Source organism: Canis lupus, chromosome 6 (genome assembly GCF_003254725.2).
Source record: "Canis lupus dingo isolate Sandy chromosome 6, ASM325472v2, whole genome shotgun sequence".
Lineage (NCBI taxonomy): Eukaryota > Metazoa > Chordata > Mammalia > Carnivora > Canidae > Canis > Canis lupus.
In genome coordinates, this window is record NC_064248.1 from 57,581,373 (window position 1) to 57,599,080 (window position 17,708).

At 34.4% G+C, this 17,708-nt stretch overlaps 1 protein-coding gene and 1 long non-coding RNA gene across 30 annotated transcripts in view; one reads left to right on the plus strand and one right to left on the minus strand.

The window, feature by feature from the left end:
• Positions 1-17,708, plus strand: part of ZNF644 (zinc finger protein 644) — a 175,696-nt gene that overhangs the window by 86,003 nt on the left and 71,985 nt on the right. For 18 of the 27 annotated variants that reach the window (XR_007411505.1, XR_007411507.1, XR_007411503.1 and 15 more), the window contains 3 exons: positions 791-3,828; positions 4,008-4,613; positions 6,533-6,655. The exons of 4 other annotated variants lie outside the window; for them this stretch is intronic. Coding sequence is in view for 13 of the 23 variants with exons in the window: in XM_035718236.2 (XP_035574129.1) it covers positions 791-3,828; positions 4,008-4,613; positions 6,533-6,655 (3,767 nt within the window). In the remaining 10 variants the exon portion in view is untranslated. Of the gene's footprint in view, positions 1-790; positions 3,829-4,007; positions 4,614-4,730; positions 4,828-6,532; positions 6,656-17,040; positions 17,111-17,708 lie in introns of those variants that run through there. 5 more of the 27 variants (XM_025417702.3, XR_007411508.1, XM_035718239.2 and 2 more) reach the window with 5 other exon arrangements.
• The window catches only part of LOC112640896 (uncharacterized), a 69,163-nt gene that overhangs the window by 2,131 nt on the left and 49,324 nt on the right, over positions 1-17,708 (minus strand). For 2 of the 3 annotated variants that reach the window (XR_004816895.2, XR_003124324.3), the window contains 3 exons: positions 7,819-7,880; positions 7,524-7,724; positions 1,334-1,604 (listed from right to left, as the gene is read on the minus strand). This is a non-coding gene — a long non-coding RNA (uncharacterized LOC112640896). The remainder of the gene's footprint in view (positions 1-1,333; positions 1,605-7,523; positions 7,725-7,818; positions 7,881-17,708) is intronic. The other variant, XR_004816896.2, reaches the window with a different exon arrangement.

The window sequence follows — 17,708 nt, forward strand, 5'->3', positions numbered from 1 at the left end:
TCTATACCTAGGGTTGCCAAATAACAGATTCTTTAAATTGTACTTGAGGGGGCAGCCCCAGTGGCCCAGCAGTTTAGTGCCACCTTTAGCCCAGGGTGTGATCCTGGAGACCCGGGATCAAGTCCCACATTGGGCTCCCTGCATGGGGAGCCTGCTTCTCCCTCTGCCTCTCTCTCTCTCTCTGTCTCTCATAAATAAATAAATAAAATCATTTTTAAAAATAAAATAAATAAACTGTACTTGAGGATTATTGGATATTTTGAAGGTCTTGCTGTAATTGCTGAGTCAAAAAGTCAGAACCATGATGGAATTTACACTATTTGAAGGGAGTCTACATTTCATAGTAAGAAAACTTTTTCCTCTTACACATTTTGCTTTGATTTTGCAGTTGTGTTTTTACTTGTTCAACATGTTAGTCCTTTATTCACCAAATACTGCTGAAGCACCTATGCCAAACACTGTGCTAGGTTCTAAAGACAAGAGCTTACATTCTTCCATAGAGACCGGCAATTCAGTATAATGTGGCCATTTCTAATGTTGCTGTTCCCTAGATGATTTGTATATATGCAATACGGAGTTGTTGCCTAGCACAAAGAAGAAAATTAACCTTTGAGATACTTTTAATGTCTTTTACATTTTTTAAAGTGTTTCCTCATTCTTGGAAAATTATTAGATCTTGATATAAAGAGTCGAATCACACTAATAAAAGTGTGTACTTTGAACTCTCCATACATTCTAATAGAATTTTTTCTTTCATGCCAATCTAAATTTTTTTTCTTCCATTTTCTAGACTAAATGTGTTAAATGGGCTTGCCAACAATATGGATGATTTGAAGATAAACACCGATATTACTGGTGCTAAAGAAGAACTCCTAGATAACAACAGTTTTATCTCAGACAAAGAGAGTGGAGTTCATAAACCAAAAGATTGTCAAACATCATTTCAGAAAAATAATACTCTCACTCTGCCTGAAGAACTGTCAAAGGACAAATCTGAAAAAGCCTTAAGTGGAGGCCAGTCTACTTTATTTATACATGCTGGTGCTCCTACTGTTTCTAGTGAAAACTTTATCTTGCCTAAAGGAGCTGCTGTTAATGGACCAGTTTCACACTCCTCCTTAGCTAAGACTTCCAGTATGAATAAAGGCAGTGTTTCATTAACCACTGGACAACCTGTGGATCAGCCAACAACAGAGTCTTGTTCAGCGTTGAAGGTGGCACCTGATCTTCAACTATCTACACCACAGAAAGCAAGTCAACATCAAGTTTTATTTTTGTTATCAGATGTAGCGCATGCTAAAAATCCAACCCATTCCATTAAAAAACTACCTACCTCTGCTTCCGTTGGTTGTGACATTCAGAATTCAGTAGGGAGTAGTATAAAGTCAGATAGCACTTTAATAAATCAAGTAGAGGTGGGTGAGGATAGTGATGATTTATTGGTAAAAGATGATTGTGTTGATACATTGACAGGAATTTCCTCAGGTACAGATGAATTTAGGTCAGAAAATGATACGAACTGGGATCCCCAAAAAGAGTTCATTCAGTTTCTTATGACTAATGAAGACACAGTGGATAAAGCTCCAGTTCACTCTAAAGTAGGTCTAGAAAAAAAGAGAAAGCGAAAAATGGATGTAAGCAAGATAACTCGTTATACTGAGGATTGCTTTAGTGATTCTAATTGTATACCCAATAAGTCAAAAATGCTAGAAGTAGACTTTCTGGAGCAGAATGAAGAACTACAAGCAATAGACTCACAGAAATATGCATTATCAAAAGTGAAGCCTGAATCAACTGATGAAGACTTGGAATCTGTGGATGCTTTTCAGCATCTAATTTATAACCCAGATAAGTGTGGAGAAGGCAGTTCACCCGTTCATACTAGCACTTTTCTTTCAAATACCTTAAAAAAGAAATGTGAAGAAAGTGATTCCGAGTCACCTGCTACTTTCAGCACCGAAGAGCCATCATTCTACCCCTGTACAAAGTGCAATGTGAATTTTAGGGAGAAAAAACACCTCCACAGGCATATGATGTATCATTTAGATGGGAATAGCCACTTTCGTCATCTTAATGTCCCAAGGCCATATGCTTGTAGAGAATGTGGACGGACATTTCGAGATCGTAACTCACTTCTAAAGCATATGATTATTCACCAAGAAAGAAGACAGAAGTTGATGGAGGAAATTCGTGAGTTGAAAGAACTTCAGGATGAAGGAAGAAGTGCACGATTACAGTGCCCTCAGTGTGTGTTTGGTACCAATTGCCCTAAAACATTTGTGCAACATGCTAAAACCCATGAAAAAGATAAAAGGTACTACTGCTGTGAAGAGTGTAACTTCATGGCTGTGACAGAAAATGAATTAGAATGCCATCGAGGCATTGCCCACGGAGCAGTGGTAAAATGCCCTATCGTCAATTCTGATGTAGCCCAGAGAAAAACGCAAAAAAAGACTTTCATGAAAGACTCTGTTGTAGGATCATCCAAAAAATCAGCCACCTATATATGTAAGATGTGTCCTTTTACTACTTCAGCCAGAAGTGTTTTAAAAAAACACATGGAATACTTGCATTCATCATCATGTGTTGATTCATTTGGTAGTCCTCTTGGACTTGATAAACGAAAAAGTGACATTCTCGAAGAACCTATAGATATTGATGGCACTAAACCATTAATTAAACAACAGTCAGCCACATTTCCAAAGAATTCCGCTTTAAAACAAGATGTAAAGCGAACATTTGGATCATCTTCACAATCAAGTAATTTTTCCAAATTCCACAAGCGGCCACACAGAATACAAAAAGCTCGGAAAAGCATTGCCCAGTCAGGTGTAAATGTGTGCAATCAAAACAATTCTCACAAGACTGTTACGATTAAAAGCAGCTCTGACCAAAAACCTAAGTATTTCCATCAAGCAGCAAAAGAAAAATCTAATGCCAAGGCAAATAGCAACTATTTATATAGACACAAATATGAAAACTATAGGATGATCAAAAAATCAGGTGAATCGTATCCTCTACATTTCAAAAAAGAAGAAGCCAGCTCATTGAATTCTTTACATTTGTTCTCGTCATCAAGTAATTCTCACAACAATAGTTTCATTTCAGACTCTCAAAACTCTGATACCAAAAGGCCAGAAAGCTTCAAAGAACATAGACGTGTAGCTGTAAAGAGAGTAGTTAAGGAATCTAAGAAGGAAAGCTCTGTTGGAGGAGAAGACTTGGATAGCTATCCAGATTTCCTGCATAAAATGACAGTTGTTGTTTTGCAGAAACTTAATTCTGCTGAAAAGAAAGACAGCTATGAAACAGAAGATGAAAGTTCTTGGGATAATGTTGAGTTAGGTGACTACACTACACAGGCTATGGAAGATGAAACCTATAATGATATTAATCAAGAACATGTAAACTTATTCCCACTGTTTAAAAGCAAGGTGGAAAGTCAAGAGCCTGGAGAAAATGCTACTCTTAGTTATGATCAAAACGATGGCTTTTATTTTGAATATTATGAAGATGCTGGAACTAATAACTTTTTGCATGACATACATGATTCTCAGCATTTAGAAAATGCAGAAACTTCATTGTCAAAGCATAGTTCTGTTTTTCACTGGACTGATTTGTCTCTTGAGAAGAAATCATGTCCTTACTGCCCAGCAACATTTGAAACAGGTGTTGGGTTGTCAAATCATGTCCGAGGACATCTTCACAGAGCTGGATTAAGCTATGAAGCCCGCCATGTTGTATCACCAGAACAAATAGCCACAAGTGACAAAATGCAACATTTCAAAAGAACTGGTACAGGGACACCTGTTAAGCGAGTTAGAAAAGGTAAGTTTTCATGTAGATAATTTGGGTTAATATGTCTGTATTCAAATTCAAAGGATTTGAAGGTTTTGCTCAGATTTGGTCTTTATTAGAATCACATAACTTTATATTTCAGAGTTATTGGCTTTAAGATGATCACTTTATGAAAAATTCTGATGTTACTCTTAAAAAATTTTTTTTAGCTATAGAGAAGTCTGAAACCACTTCTGAACACACTTGTCAGCTCTGTGGTGGTTGGTTTGATACTAAAATTGGATTATCGAATCATGTTAGAGGCCATCTGAAAAGACTTGGAAAGACCAAATGGGATGCTCACAAATCTCCAATCTGTGTTTTGAATGAGATGATGCAAAATGAAGAAAAATATGAAAAAATCTTGAAAGCATTGAACAGTCGTCGTATTATTCCCAGACCATTTGTAGCTCAAAAACTTGCATCAAGTGATGACTTTCTATCTCAAAATGTTATACCTCTTGAAGCATACCGTAATGGCCTAAAGACTGAAGCTTTATCAGTGTCTGCATCAGAAGAAGAAGGGCTGAGTTTCTTAAATGAATATGATGAAACAAAACCAGAACTACCCAGTGGAAAAAAGAATCAGTCTCTTACACTGATAGAACTACTTAAAAATAAAAGGATGGGAGAAGAAAGGAATTCTACTATTTCTCCTCAAAAAATTCATAATCAAACTGCAAGAAAGAGATTTGTTCAGAAGTGTGTTCTTCCATTAAGTGAAGACAGTCCCTTGATGTATCAACCACAAAGAATGGATTTGACTATGCACTCAGGTAAGAGGATGTCTATGACTGTCGTCTAGAATTTAAATACAGTTATGCTTATTGTTACAGAATATTTGTAGAAAATACTTTCTTAGAATCTTTTTACTTAAGCTGCTTTTTTTGCAGAGCAGAGATTGGTTATACTGTCATTTCTATATAAATCATCAGTTGATGCTCATCAGCACTGAATTCTCTGTGCCTCATTTCTTGGTCAGAATGTAAGGTGAGAACAAAAAAAGTAGATCTGTAAAATAAAATTTGCTGTGGCTGGGGGATGGTCCTATGGATGGGAGGTTGACGTTGTTCAAAAGCATAGCATTACTGAAATGGCGAACCTGTCCTATATTTGCCAGTGCTCCAAGGTGATAATGTTTTCAAGATATAGCTGTTGGTTTTCCTTCTGCTTAAGTCAAATGAATAAACAAACAAATAGACTCTTTAAACTGAATGGATTGGTGTCTGTTGTGTGTTGTGATTAACCCAAAAAAACTTCTCCTTCTCCAATTCCTCACTGTATTGTGGGATAGTTTGGTTTTGGAGAACTGTTGTGAGTATAAAACATTTGTTTGGGGTTTTAGATTTTACAGTGGTGGTCTAAAGGAACAGAACGGATGGTTTAGGTTAGTGCTTGTGCACCAATAGTTTTTCCTTTTCAAAAGAATTGTTTGTGTATGTTGGCAAATGAGGTAGCAAATAAAATAGCCAAACTGTATTTGTTATTGCTAAGTCTGATTTATACTTTTAGACTCGAAGAATTTTAAGTGGCTTTGTAGGTTTCTTTTGGAGGTTAAGAATGTTGAGGATGAACTTAGATGGTCTCATAATTTTAGCCCCAAGTCCAATGTGTCTAAGGTAAAACTAACTGGTCAGGGGAATTCATAATGAATAAAATTACTTCAGTGTTGACTTGTTTATTTTGGCAGACATTGGGATAGCCCAGATATTTATATGCAGTTTTGATTTAAGGAAAGATTACACTGTGTTGTGAGTGATCTGAAAAACTTTCTTGTATGGGTTTCTGGTAAATAGGTTCTTTTGTATGAAGAGAGTCTTTGAAAGTCAAATCTTCAACATTTTTTTCAAAAGAATAAAATGTAAGAAAGGTGTGTTAGCTATGTTGACTAAAGTTTAGTACACTTGAGAGATGGAAAGTGTATTTGTGGCTGAATGTCATTGTTGGAGAAACCAACTGAAAGGAGTTTGAGGAGTGAAGATTGTCTTAGAAGTTAGGAGTTTCTTACTGTTTCAACATGTTTTCTTTCCTGTGATGACTAAGATGTTAGCTTGTTGATCATTTATTTAGCACAAAGATTTTAGTAAAAAACTTCAAATCATTAACTTTCATTATTGATTGCGCATTCAGAGTAATGAACATAAAATGCCCTGAATAAAATGTTGTGTCTAACAGCTGCTCAATGGTGTGTTTTACCACCTTTTCTCCCAGCCTTCATCAGAAAACCTAATTTAGTATTGAGCCTTTTACGGTTTTGTGGGTAAAACACTTTAATTACCACTTTGTCAACTAGACTTTTTAATTCTTTTTATTGGTAATGTTGTAAGCTTTGAAACTTCTCAACTGAACTGTGCTCTTCAAATCACAGGATTGTATTTTAGGTTTAGGAAATGATCTGCGTAACACAGAAATCTGCAAGAAAGTGATAATAGGTGTTAAATTCAGAGGAGCTCAGAGGTTCAAGGCACTCCTCTTCCACATTTCCAAAGAGCATGGGTTGGCTCTAAATACTAACAGCAAACTAATATTAGTTAACTTAATTCCCCCTCCTTATTTTAAGTTAAGCTAATTCAATGAACGTTTTTTTTTTTTTTTTTAAACCATCCTTATTGTGGTACTTTTCTTCACGCTTTTAGCTAAGAAAATTTCACTTTTTGAAGTGAGAACTGGATTATAGTTTTCTTTTGAATGATAGGTATGCCTGTGAAGCTTAGAACATGTGTGCATTGCAATACGACGTTTACAAGTGCTGTTAGCCTGTCCAACCACTTACGCGCTTATGCACGAAAGAAGAGTGCTGGACTTTTGACTGGTACAGGTATGTTTGAACAGATAACACAGCAAGTCTGCTTGATACAGTACACTTTTTTTCTCACCAGACTGGTGCTAATTCAGATGATATTTATAGCTTCCTTTGGTAAGCACAGTTGAGTCTGAATATACATTAAATTTCAGCAACTTGTAAACTGTTAGATACAATTTTAAGCAAGTTATTCTTTTTCATTTGGCTCTTACTGACTTGATTTGGGGGAAAAAAAAGCCAATAGAGGTGTAGAACTTTTGAATCTACATAATTCCCATTGATTTTTAAATTATACTATTTTTGATTTTTAAATTTATTTTTGTTGGTAGATTCCAGTAAGGCACCTCTCTTTGGTTAAAAAAAAAAAAAAAAAGATTGTAGTTCTAGCTTGAGGAAATGCTTTATTAGGAAAGGAAATTATTGTGAAATTTCAAATATGTAGCTTGATTAGAAAACTAAGCAAAACTAAGGAATTTTCATTGGTTTATAGATCAAATCTTTAAAGGGATAAGCCTTAATAATGGCCCATGTTGATAACTGAATAGATTTTTCTTTTAATGCTCCTAAACTATGTTTAGGATTAATAAATATAGCCAAGCACATAAATGTTAGCATGCACATTTCTGTGTTATTTTTGGTTGGTTAGCCCAACCTTGCAGATACCTCTTCATATTGCTAGCCTGTGAAAAATTTAATTAGTTTACTCACATGTAATACTGCTCCTTACCCTACAAATGCCTTGCTCTTTTCATTTGTAGCCTTTCAAGCTGCCCTGCTTAAGAAATCCCATTTCTCTCACTTCTTGAAATATACTCTTTTCTAAATATATCTACATAAATTCTTTTGCCTAAATTTCTCCTTCCAGTCTTTTTATTTCCCTTACTCTTTTAGATCACTGTCTTCTGCTTTCTTCTGGTTGTTGTTTTCCCAACTTTTTTGTTCTTCCTCATGTCTTCCTATGGCTTACATCCAATATGTTCTTGCTACCAAAGAAACACTTGTATTCATACTAATGTCTTTCTTTCTTCTGCTTCTTTGCTTTATCCTTTGACTTGGTATACAAATGACCAGGGATGACTGTTGACTATATTAAAGGGAGAAAAATAGAGCAAGTTTTATTTTACTGAATTAGTAACCTCTTACCTGTGGGGTTTTAGTTTTTATGATATTACTCCTACCTTCATCAGACTTGGAAGGTGATTGCAGACATTAGAAGCAGGGAGGCACCAAGAAGAAAAAACTATAGGAACAGAAATTTATCATTGTTATCATAATCACTAACTTATATTGAATAATGACTATGTGTCCAGCACTGTGCTGTGCAGTTTGCATGCATAACATCTAACCTTCACAACCACCGAATGAGTTGTAGGTACAATAATTCTCTCAATTTTACAGGACACTGGGGCCTAGAGAATTTAAGCAAGTTACCCAAATTTATGTAGTTATTAAAGTTGAGAAATCACTATCTTATGCTAGATATTTGTAATCACTATTGTCTGCCACGTACAGAAAAAACAGTTGGAAATCCTAAAATGAAGTTAAAGGTGGGGAGCATTCTGGTAAAGACTGAATAAATAAATATTGAGTCTTACAAAGAACAGGGACCCAAGAAGCAGACCTGGATTAGATTTTGCAGGATTTAAAAAAAATGTTTCAATCTGACAATTCAGACAAATAATTACAAATACTCAAAAAGGCACATCTCCCAGTACAGATTTTGTAGGTCATTAATAAATGGTTTTACTTCATCTGAAAATCTTTCAAAATGTAGGATTAATTATAAATAACTGGTCGTAACCCTCCACTGACCAAGGGTTCATCCTAATGAACACTTTATTATCTTAAAAATTTCACTATTAAGGAGAAAAAGTAATACAGGATCAGTGGGGATACATTTCTTTGGGCATCAAGAATAAAAGTGGCTATTACTTTTTAAATACCTTAAATACCAACCAAAATGCCAGAAGTGTTAGAAAACATAAAGTGTGTGTTTGGCAAAGAGAAGGGAAATGAAAAGCTGAAGAAAGTCTAGGATGGTATTTTCCACAGCCCATACTCACTTTTTTCCCCCTATACCCACTTTTAAAAAAAATTGAAAACTCATGTACCTTTTCTTAGAAATTCTGAAACTTTTCCCTGATTTTTGAAAGCTTCTTGACCAGTAGAGCTACATGGAAGATGTCTTTGGTGCTTACTTATGCTAACTAAGAAGTTTTTAAAATCAGCTTTATTAATATTTTTTGTTTTCCAAATGGGACATTCTATATTATCTTTATAAGCTCCACATGCCTATTTTCTTCCCCCATTTGAGTTTCAGTGGTGTAAGTCAATGGTCCCAACCTATAGTTTCTGGAAGGGGATTCATCAGTTCATATGAATAACAAGCATTATATTTCAAGAATATGTAGATGTTGTTTTGATTAAAAAAATAATAGAAAAATCCTTTTTAAAAAACTTTACCTTAATCCAAATAGATCACAAAACTGGAACAATGTAAAGGGAAAGTAGGTAGGACTAAAGCCTTCGTAAGAATGTCTGATACCTGTTTCCTAATTCAGGTAGTCTTCATTCATGTAGATTTTATTTATTTTGAAGAAAAAGCTTAGATATCCCTAGAGTAAATGCTAAACGTGGGCTTGGTTACCTGTGATAGAATAAACCCCCATGCCTTTTTAGAAGTTACTAGTTCCTGGCCTCTTTTGTGAGAACTAGCAGTCTTCTGAGGGAGAGAAATATTCTAGCTGCCCTGAATCAACCAAAAAGGATGCTCCTCTGCCTCCACAAATAGCTATTTACTGGTGACTCATATAATTCTAATGTGATAGTTCTCAATCTTTTTTGGGTCATTGACCCAGGTGCCTCCCAAAATATTTTTACATGCAAATACATGTGGGAGAAGGCTTCATTTCATTCCAGAACAAAGCAGGATTATTGTTATTCTACACTAATAGACGCACCACCATCATAATTAATAAATAGCTTCCAATGAGAAAAAGAGAAGTTAAAAATTGTTACTAGAGTCTTTCAGTCAATACCGCCAATGCAATATCTACATTCTTTTTTTAGTAAAGTCAGTGTTTTATTTTTTTACCATCCACTTTTAAATGGAATAGTAGATTGTGTGTTACTTTTAATAGGGTCCTTTGCCTGTTTTCAGCTTTAATGATATAATTGGCCAGAGAGGCTTGCAACAACAAGTGCTAATGAATGTGTAACACAGTGCCAGGTGCTGAGTGGGTATATAAGCCACCAGGAAAGTAATTCTTACATTGTGGAAAGTGCTATAGGAACACTTTTCTCCTGTGGTGGAAAGAAAAAAATAGTATTGTGAAAGCTTCTCAAGATGCATTAAATTATCTGTCTTTTCATGAGTGTCTCTGCAGTGTCTTTTAAAACATTATTATAATATTGCATTTTGAGGAAATTGCCTGCTCTTATAGCGATTCATTCAACTTGAAAGAGTACAAACAAAATATTTTTATCTTCTTATTGTGATTAAAGGAGTTAACTAGCATCTAGTTAAAGCAAATACCTGGATGATTACTCTAGACTAGGCTATATGGAGGATACATGAAAAGTATGAAACATTTCCCTGTCATCAAAGAACTTGGGAAAGCATTTTTGGCAACACATACAAAACTGTCCAAATTAGAGAACTATGCAAGATAGTACACAAGTAAATGGAAGTAAAGCATAAGTGCTGTAGGAGATAAAGGTATTTATTTTAGTCTAGGCCTTTTGAGGGGAGCTGGGAAATAAGTTGTGTTCTTTTTTCCTGCTGCTCTTACAGCTTGTCTCATTATTAAATAGAGCCTTAAAGAGAATGAAAAAGGAAAAGAGTAGTTCATGCTCCTGTGTCTCTTGTCATTATGTTTAAAATGAGAAAGAAAAAAACTGGTAGTCAAAATTTTCATTCATTAAACAAAATTTTTAGTTATTATATCCATATACCAGGACAATGCTAACTAGCTGAGGCTGTAAAGAGCCTGCACATCAGCTGCACACACACATTCACGATCTTGTGGGATGAGTACAAGTGTACCACTATGGAAAACTTCATAAGGTTCCAGCTAGACCCTGAACTTGCAGAATGAGTAGTTTTAGGAAGAAGAGACAATGTAGAACATTCTAGGCAGAAAGAAAGACATAGTTTAGGCACAAAGGGATGAAACTTCTAGTTCAAGAGGTACTGGGAGATTGAATGGCAGGTCTTTGGGAAAATAGTAATGCCTGAAAGGTGGGGTTGATGCTTTGAATGCTTGCAAAAAAATTTAGGAAATCATTGAAGAAATTTTTTTAGATAAGGGAATAATGTGGCCAAACCTGTATTTTAAAAAGATGGGCTTACCCATCTTTTTATTTTCAAATAAAATGAAAGATGGGTTTCTGTGCTTTTTTTGCCATTACTTATCTCTGTAGTACTGTTCTTCATTAAAAGTATATATCTGTATATATTCATCTTCACAGATGTATCATTATTCTGCATTAGCACAGCAATAAATTGTTCAAGCTGAATAAATTTTCCAGGTAATTGAAGACTAGTGTCACACGTGATTTTATCCTAACCATTTTGATAGTAATGTTTCTAAGATATTGTTCTAATTTCTACCTTGTGAAACTAGACTGAATATAATTTAATCATTTGATAAGTAAGAGTCACCCTTATGGATACTAAGTGTTTTATTATGCCAGCAAAAATGGACTATTTGCCCATAATACTAAAAATTGATTGGCTGATTTATTCACTAATTCAACCAGCAATTTTTTTCAGCTCCTGCTTTGGTTTATGCATTGTGCTAAATACTGCAGAGATAAATTGGATCTTACGGTAGAAGTACATAATACATAACTGTAATACAAGACAAATTGTTAAGTGCTGTTGGAGAGGTACACCTCTCCTCATGAAATTCTGTGAAAGTCTAGAGGAGGGGAAATGTACTTGGAGCTGGACCAGGACCCAGCAAGGCTTTTAGAAGTAATATTTGATTTGGACCCTGAGAATAGCTAATTGAAATGGAAGTAGGAATCAGGGATAGGAAGAAGCATACCTATAGGAAGGAGCAACTTGGGACAGTGGGCAGTTTATGAAAACATGAGTTAAGTAGGAGATGGAGGAGTAGAGAGGATATGGAATGCTAATGCGTGGTGATGGGATTAACTTTGTAGTGAGGAACAAGTGAAGATTTTCTTTTAAAGAATTTGAGAAAAGTTAAAGAATTTACTGTAGAGGTGGAGAAATTGTAGGTAAGGTCATTTTAGGAGTCCTGAACCAGGGCAATGTCAATGTAAAGAAAAGATAATAAGTGTACAGATAATACTATGGGAGTAAAATAAGCAGAATTTGGCAGATTAAAGGTAGAAGAGTAAGAGGACAGAGACAGAGATAGCTCAGGTTTTAAATCTTGTTATTAGGAGGATGGTTGTACAGTCAGTATAGTTTATGAATCTTCTACCATGGTGTTTCCTAAGAAAACGGTAGGCTTTATTACTTATCCAGCAGCACATCATCATCTAGCTATTCACTGTAACAAAGCAAAAAACCACACTTATTCAATCAGTAAGTCTGTATTTAGAAGAATGGAACACTGAAGAGTTTTGTACCATTGTAGCACAAAATATTTATATTTTATGATGCCTGCTTTTGATGTCACTAGTTTTAAAATTTAGGAATTCTATTTGGTTGGTAATCTTTTCTGATCAACCACCTGTTTTTCATAAAAATCTTAACTAGTCCCCTACCATTGCTGTTGGTTCTGTTACTAATTGTCTGAGTTTTTCTTTTTATATCTTTTTTTTTTAACCCAGATATTTATATGCTTGGAGTTTCTAACATGTCTAATATCTTTATATCCTTTGTTCTGATGTTTTCTTTTTGCTCTGGTTCCTATTCTAACATGAATTTTTTAATGCTGTTTATGATCTGGATTAAGATATAGTTAGGCCTTACAGTAACAAGGCATGTTCTGGCTGGGGCTAACTTGTAGGTAATCTGCACTAAATGACTTTATGGAAATAATAAAACAATACACAGACTTTGTTTTTTGGAAGTTAGGGTGAGAGGATTGGTTTTTGGAGACTGCTGGTTCCTCATGTATGTAAGAAGTAGAAAAATAGTAGTCACTGTTTTTTGTTGTGTCTGGAATTTGAGGAATAAGGTTAATTTTTGTTGTGTAGCGGTTAGAACATATTTAATTGTGGCCTTAGCTGGAAGTTAGTTCAAAGCAGAAGATGCCTGTCAGCGCCATGTTTGATTATAGTTTGGATTTTGGCTGGAATGTGTAAACACTTCAAAATTATAAAAAAAAAAATCAGATTTATTGGGATTTGTGCATTTGTGACCTTTAGATGTACTGTTACAATTCTTGTGCGCCCTATGTAAGTTGAACATGACTATATTAAAGGTAATTTAATGGCAATATTAAAGTGAGGTGGTTTCCTTACCTAATTGTATAATCAGAAACATTTATTTAATTACTCCTACTAAATATGAAATGATATTTTGGAAATATTGAGACTTTTAGGTGTCAGGGAGTGTGATTATATGCAAGTAATTCTAAACAAAAGTGATTCATAGCAGATTAGTTACGTATTTTAATGTTTATTACAATTTTATATATGTATTAGTTTTGGAAAAATGATATTGGTAAGTGCATATTTTGCTTTAGTAAAACAGCATGCAAGTTCAACCCACCTTAAGGAGAAATTTTAAGTATTTTTTCTTAACCTGTTACCACAGAGAAATAATATATTTGCTATCCTTATTAACTCTTAACTGACCAGTCAACAACTTGTAGCCAGGGTATTGTTAGCTTTTGACAAGCTGGAAAAACTAATCTGCCTCCAATTTTTTGGTTGATAAAAATCTTTGATAAAGTATCATAGTTATGTTTAACTTTTCCTTTGACACCTTAGTGGAATATTACTCAGAATATTCTTTTACTGATATCCCCTCTACTTTAAAATAGCAGAGACTTAGACTTCTACAAATTGAATATACCTTTTTTCCTCCTAGGTAGAACTAAGTTTAAATAAAGGGTAAGTTCATTTGCTTGAACTCATTCTCTGTACAAAGGATAGAAGGCTCTTCCTACCCTTAATATAACCCTTTATTTGTAGGACAGACTCAAGCTACCTGTCTCTTCTAGACTAATACTTTAAGCAATAAGCCTCATACTTACTGCAAAGGAAATCTGCTTTTCAAATATTTTGCATTCCATCCTCCTCTAGGTAAAATGTTCAATCATACAGAATCTAATTAACTTTGCCACGATTGTTCTGTGATTCTGGGTTAGTTATTACTTTTAGTCATTGAGAATGGAAACTCTAAAAATTGATGAAAGTACCTTAGGCTACTGAAAAAATATCCAATTTTGGAGTGAAAATATCAAGAGAAAATAATGGTGAAAGTATACTTCTGAGGTTGCTAATTGTATATCTATCTGCTTAATTCTGTTTGGAAGGGGAACATTGCTTTTCATGACAATAAACCACTTAAACTGCTTTATGTAGATCTTTGGAATAATGACTGGTTTAATTATGGCAGTATACCTACAAACAAAAAAATTGGTATTGGGAGTAGGAAAGTCCTTTCCATTTTAATGGGCTATAGAAAGTGGGCTTTAACAATTTTTCTCTTAATAGGTTTTTTTTTTGTTTTTTTTTTTGTTTTTTTTTTTTACGAGCCAGGAGTTTAAGAGGCCGAGCGAGGCCTGCCTTTCCCATTTAGAGTGGTAGGTACTCAGGACCCAGAACCAGCTACATAATTTGCAGGATCCAGTGCAAAATGAAGATGTAACACCTTGTGTTAAAAAACTATTAAGAATTTCAAGACTGTGTACAATAACAGTGTTTAACCAAGTATGGGATTCTATGTAATTGCACAAGTCATATACCTATGAAGTCTGTCTTGTAGGCACTTTATGCAAAGAGAAGAGTGTACTCTGAAGAAATAAGAATTTGGCTTCCTCTATCCCCCATCCCTATTTTATACAAGGTAACATGTTTCTCCTCCCTTTCTTACCCCCCAAAAAAGCCATGTTCCTTTTTTAGTTGGGGTAAGGGAAAGAAAATGGTCTTTGCACAGTCTTTTATATGCTTGGAACTTATAAACTTTGAAGGATTAAAGACAGCAAGTAGAATTGAGTTTATGATCTCATATTTGTGTGCCCCTTGGGACATATGCATTCTTCTCCAACCTCTCCGCTGTCACTACCTAACCTCCACCACCAGTGTGTTAATGGTGGTGTAATGATGAACTTGCCTGTTTCCATCTTTTTTATCCCTACCGTCTTCTAAATGAGTTAATAGCTGCTGTTGCTGCCTACCCATCTTACACAGGCCAACTAGATGGAGAAGAAATTTTCTTCCCTTCTAGTAAAGCTATATCATACCTCTTATCTTGAATGTGTATAACCTGGCCATTAAGTTTCACTTTACTCCAGAGATGCCAAAAGCCAGTTAGGAACAAAACAGATGAGATGGGACTTTGAGTTAAATGGGTAGGGGAGGATGATGGCACATAAAAATATTTTGGAGGTGAATTAGTTATGTGCTTCTTTACCACAGAGAAGGTTCATATGTTTCTAAGAAATAAATACTCATTTTTGGAGATCATTTGTGTAGTGTAGCAAATGAAATTCATTGAAACAGTTGTATGTAATGGGCAGAAAGGTGGAAAGGGCATAAGGACTTACTTAATAATGTTGGAGCCCAAAGTAAATTCTTTTTCTTCTAGGTGTAAAACTAAATAATGCTCAGAAGAAAACAAACTCGAATTTGTATCTCTTATGTTTCTTATTGATTTGCTTTTTCACTGGTTTAGCGCTTTAGACACATTTGTTGTTGTTGTCTTCGTCGTTGTCACTGTTGTTTGTATTTTGTAGCATAGCAGTATGGTGTTCTTTTCAAGGGTTCATAAGTCTACTGTATTTTTCTTTCATTCCTATTTGACCAAATAGCTGTTTTACTGAAGAAAATATATATTCTAAAACTTTGGATATAACCTTAGAGCATAATTTATTCACCTTACAAGTAAAATACTCCCAGTAACAAATTAGATCCTTTATAAATCAGATAACTGCAAAGATGTTTTTAACAGTCTTTTGGTTAATATTGATTAAACATTTTCTGCCACCCTGAATAGGCACCTTAGGAAGGTTTGAATGACTGAGTTTGTTCCTTTCTAAACATACAGTCATGCTCAAGGAGAAGAAAATTAAGAATTTCTGAAGCCAATCTAGTATTTTGTGCAAATTTTAAGTATAGAAAGTGTGAGATTTAAAATACTTTGGAAGCAATAAAAAGTGTGCATTTTTATTTTTTAACACTAAGTGCAAATAAAATCTCATTTCAAAGAAAGGCTTTGTATGAAGTTATGTGTTTGACAGATTATTAATGTAAACAACTTTAACTTAACTTTGGCTGTTTATCACAAATATTGATAAAGGCCCCATTATACTAAAATTGAATGTGTTAGTGTTCTGCTTTTAATGTTCTAATGACTCCTGGTACAATCCAGAATAAAACTGCTTTTCCCTTTATATATAATAAACTGTTGAATGAGAACATTTATGTAATAGATGTTTGTATATCATCTTTTTCATTTGGTGGAACATTTTGTGTAAATCATCTTTTTCATGAAGACAATACCATATGGATGTCCCCTTTGTGCATATTAACAATATATTAAATACTCATTTTTTTGCAGATTTTTCTAAAATGTTTGTGTTAATAATTCAGGAGTAAAGTTTGGATGTTGGTATTAGAAAAAACTATTCCTGTAAAATGTATTCATGTTTTACCACCTAAAATAAGTGACATTTCAGGGGATAAGAAATTTAAAAGTGATCATGGAGATATTAGGACACCAAGGTATTTAGGTATAATTACCAGAAGTCCCAAGTTTTTAATATCCTTACTTTATGGACAAACTTCCAAGGATGGACAAACTGCCCAATGCAGTGGTTCTCTAAACTTAATTGGATTCCTGGGTAATGGCAATTCTCAATCATATGCTGGCAGAGTTGTCCTACTTTGCAAAGTCAGGATACCTTCAAATATTAATCACTACAAATACTATGGCACTTTCATTTAAAATTTAGATCTGATCATTCATAAAACAGCCTAAACCTCAGTTTCTAGAGTCCATACAACATTAGAAGTCATAAAAATTATTTTTCCTGTATTAAAATAAAAAAGTTCTATATCTCAAAGTAAACATGTCCAGTTCCATTTTTAAAGAATTATAGCATTTAAATAATACCGATACTACATTCTATTACATACTTGCCCATTACCCCCTGCCCCTCTCCTTCAATTTGCTTTACACACTTAACATTAGCATTCTGTGAACAAATTTTTAAAGGATTGTTATAATGCATTCTGTTTGTATCCTACAGTAATTTATTTACATTTTAAAAGGAATTTGAATACAGTGTGGCAATTTTGACAACCAGCGAGCTCATCAAAGTAAGATTCTCCCTGTAATCTCTCCATAAACCAAATGCTTACTCTGTTCCACATAACAAAGACAGGGATAGTGTGTGTTTTACCTTTTAGATAGGAGAATAGCTGACATCTAGTAGCACTTAGCCCTTTGAGTTCCCTAAACTCTTCTAGTGTGTTAATTGCTTTATGTTTTAAAATCCACTTAAATTCAGATTGCTCACCAGTGCAACTAGCAAAAAGAAGGTGCTAATTACAAAAGCACTTGATACCTTACTCTTCCTACTGGTTGTGAAGAACTTTGTTTCTACATCTAAGCTATAGACTGATGAATGAAGAATTTCAGTGTGACTGTTAGCAACATACTCATTTTAAACGAATGAATGAATATATGTTCTATAGAAATGCTACCTGTATTGCATAGTGGTAGAACAAATTTCCACTCATATGCTGTCTAAATGTCGAAGGTTATTGAGATTTCCATTGTTTTTACACCAGAAGTATTTGTTGAGTTTCTACCACGTGCCAGGCTCTTGACTGAGAAACTAATAACTTACAAGATTTTTCTATTCCAGATTTTGGTTGTTTAGCTTTGAATTAGCCATTCTTTAATACTTAACTT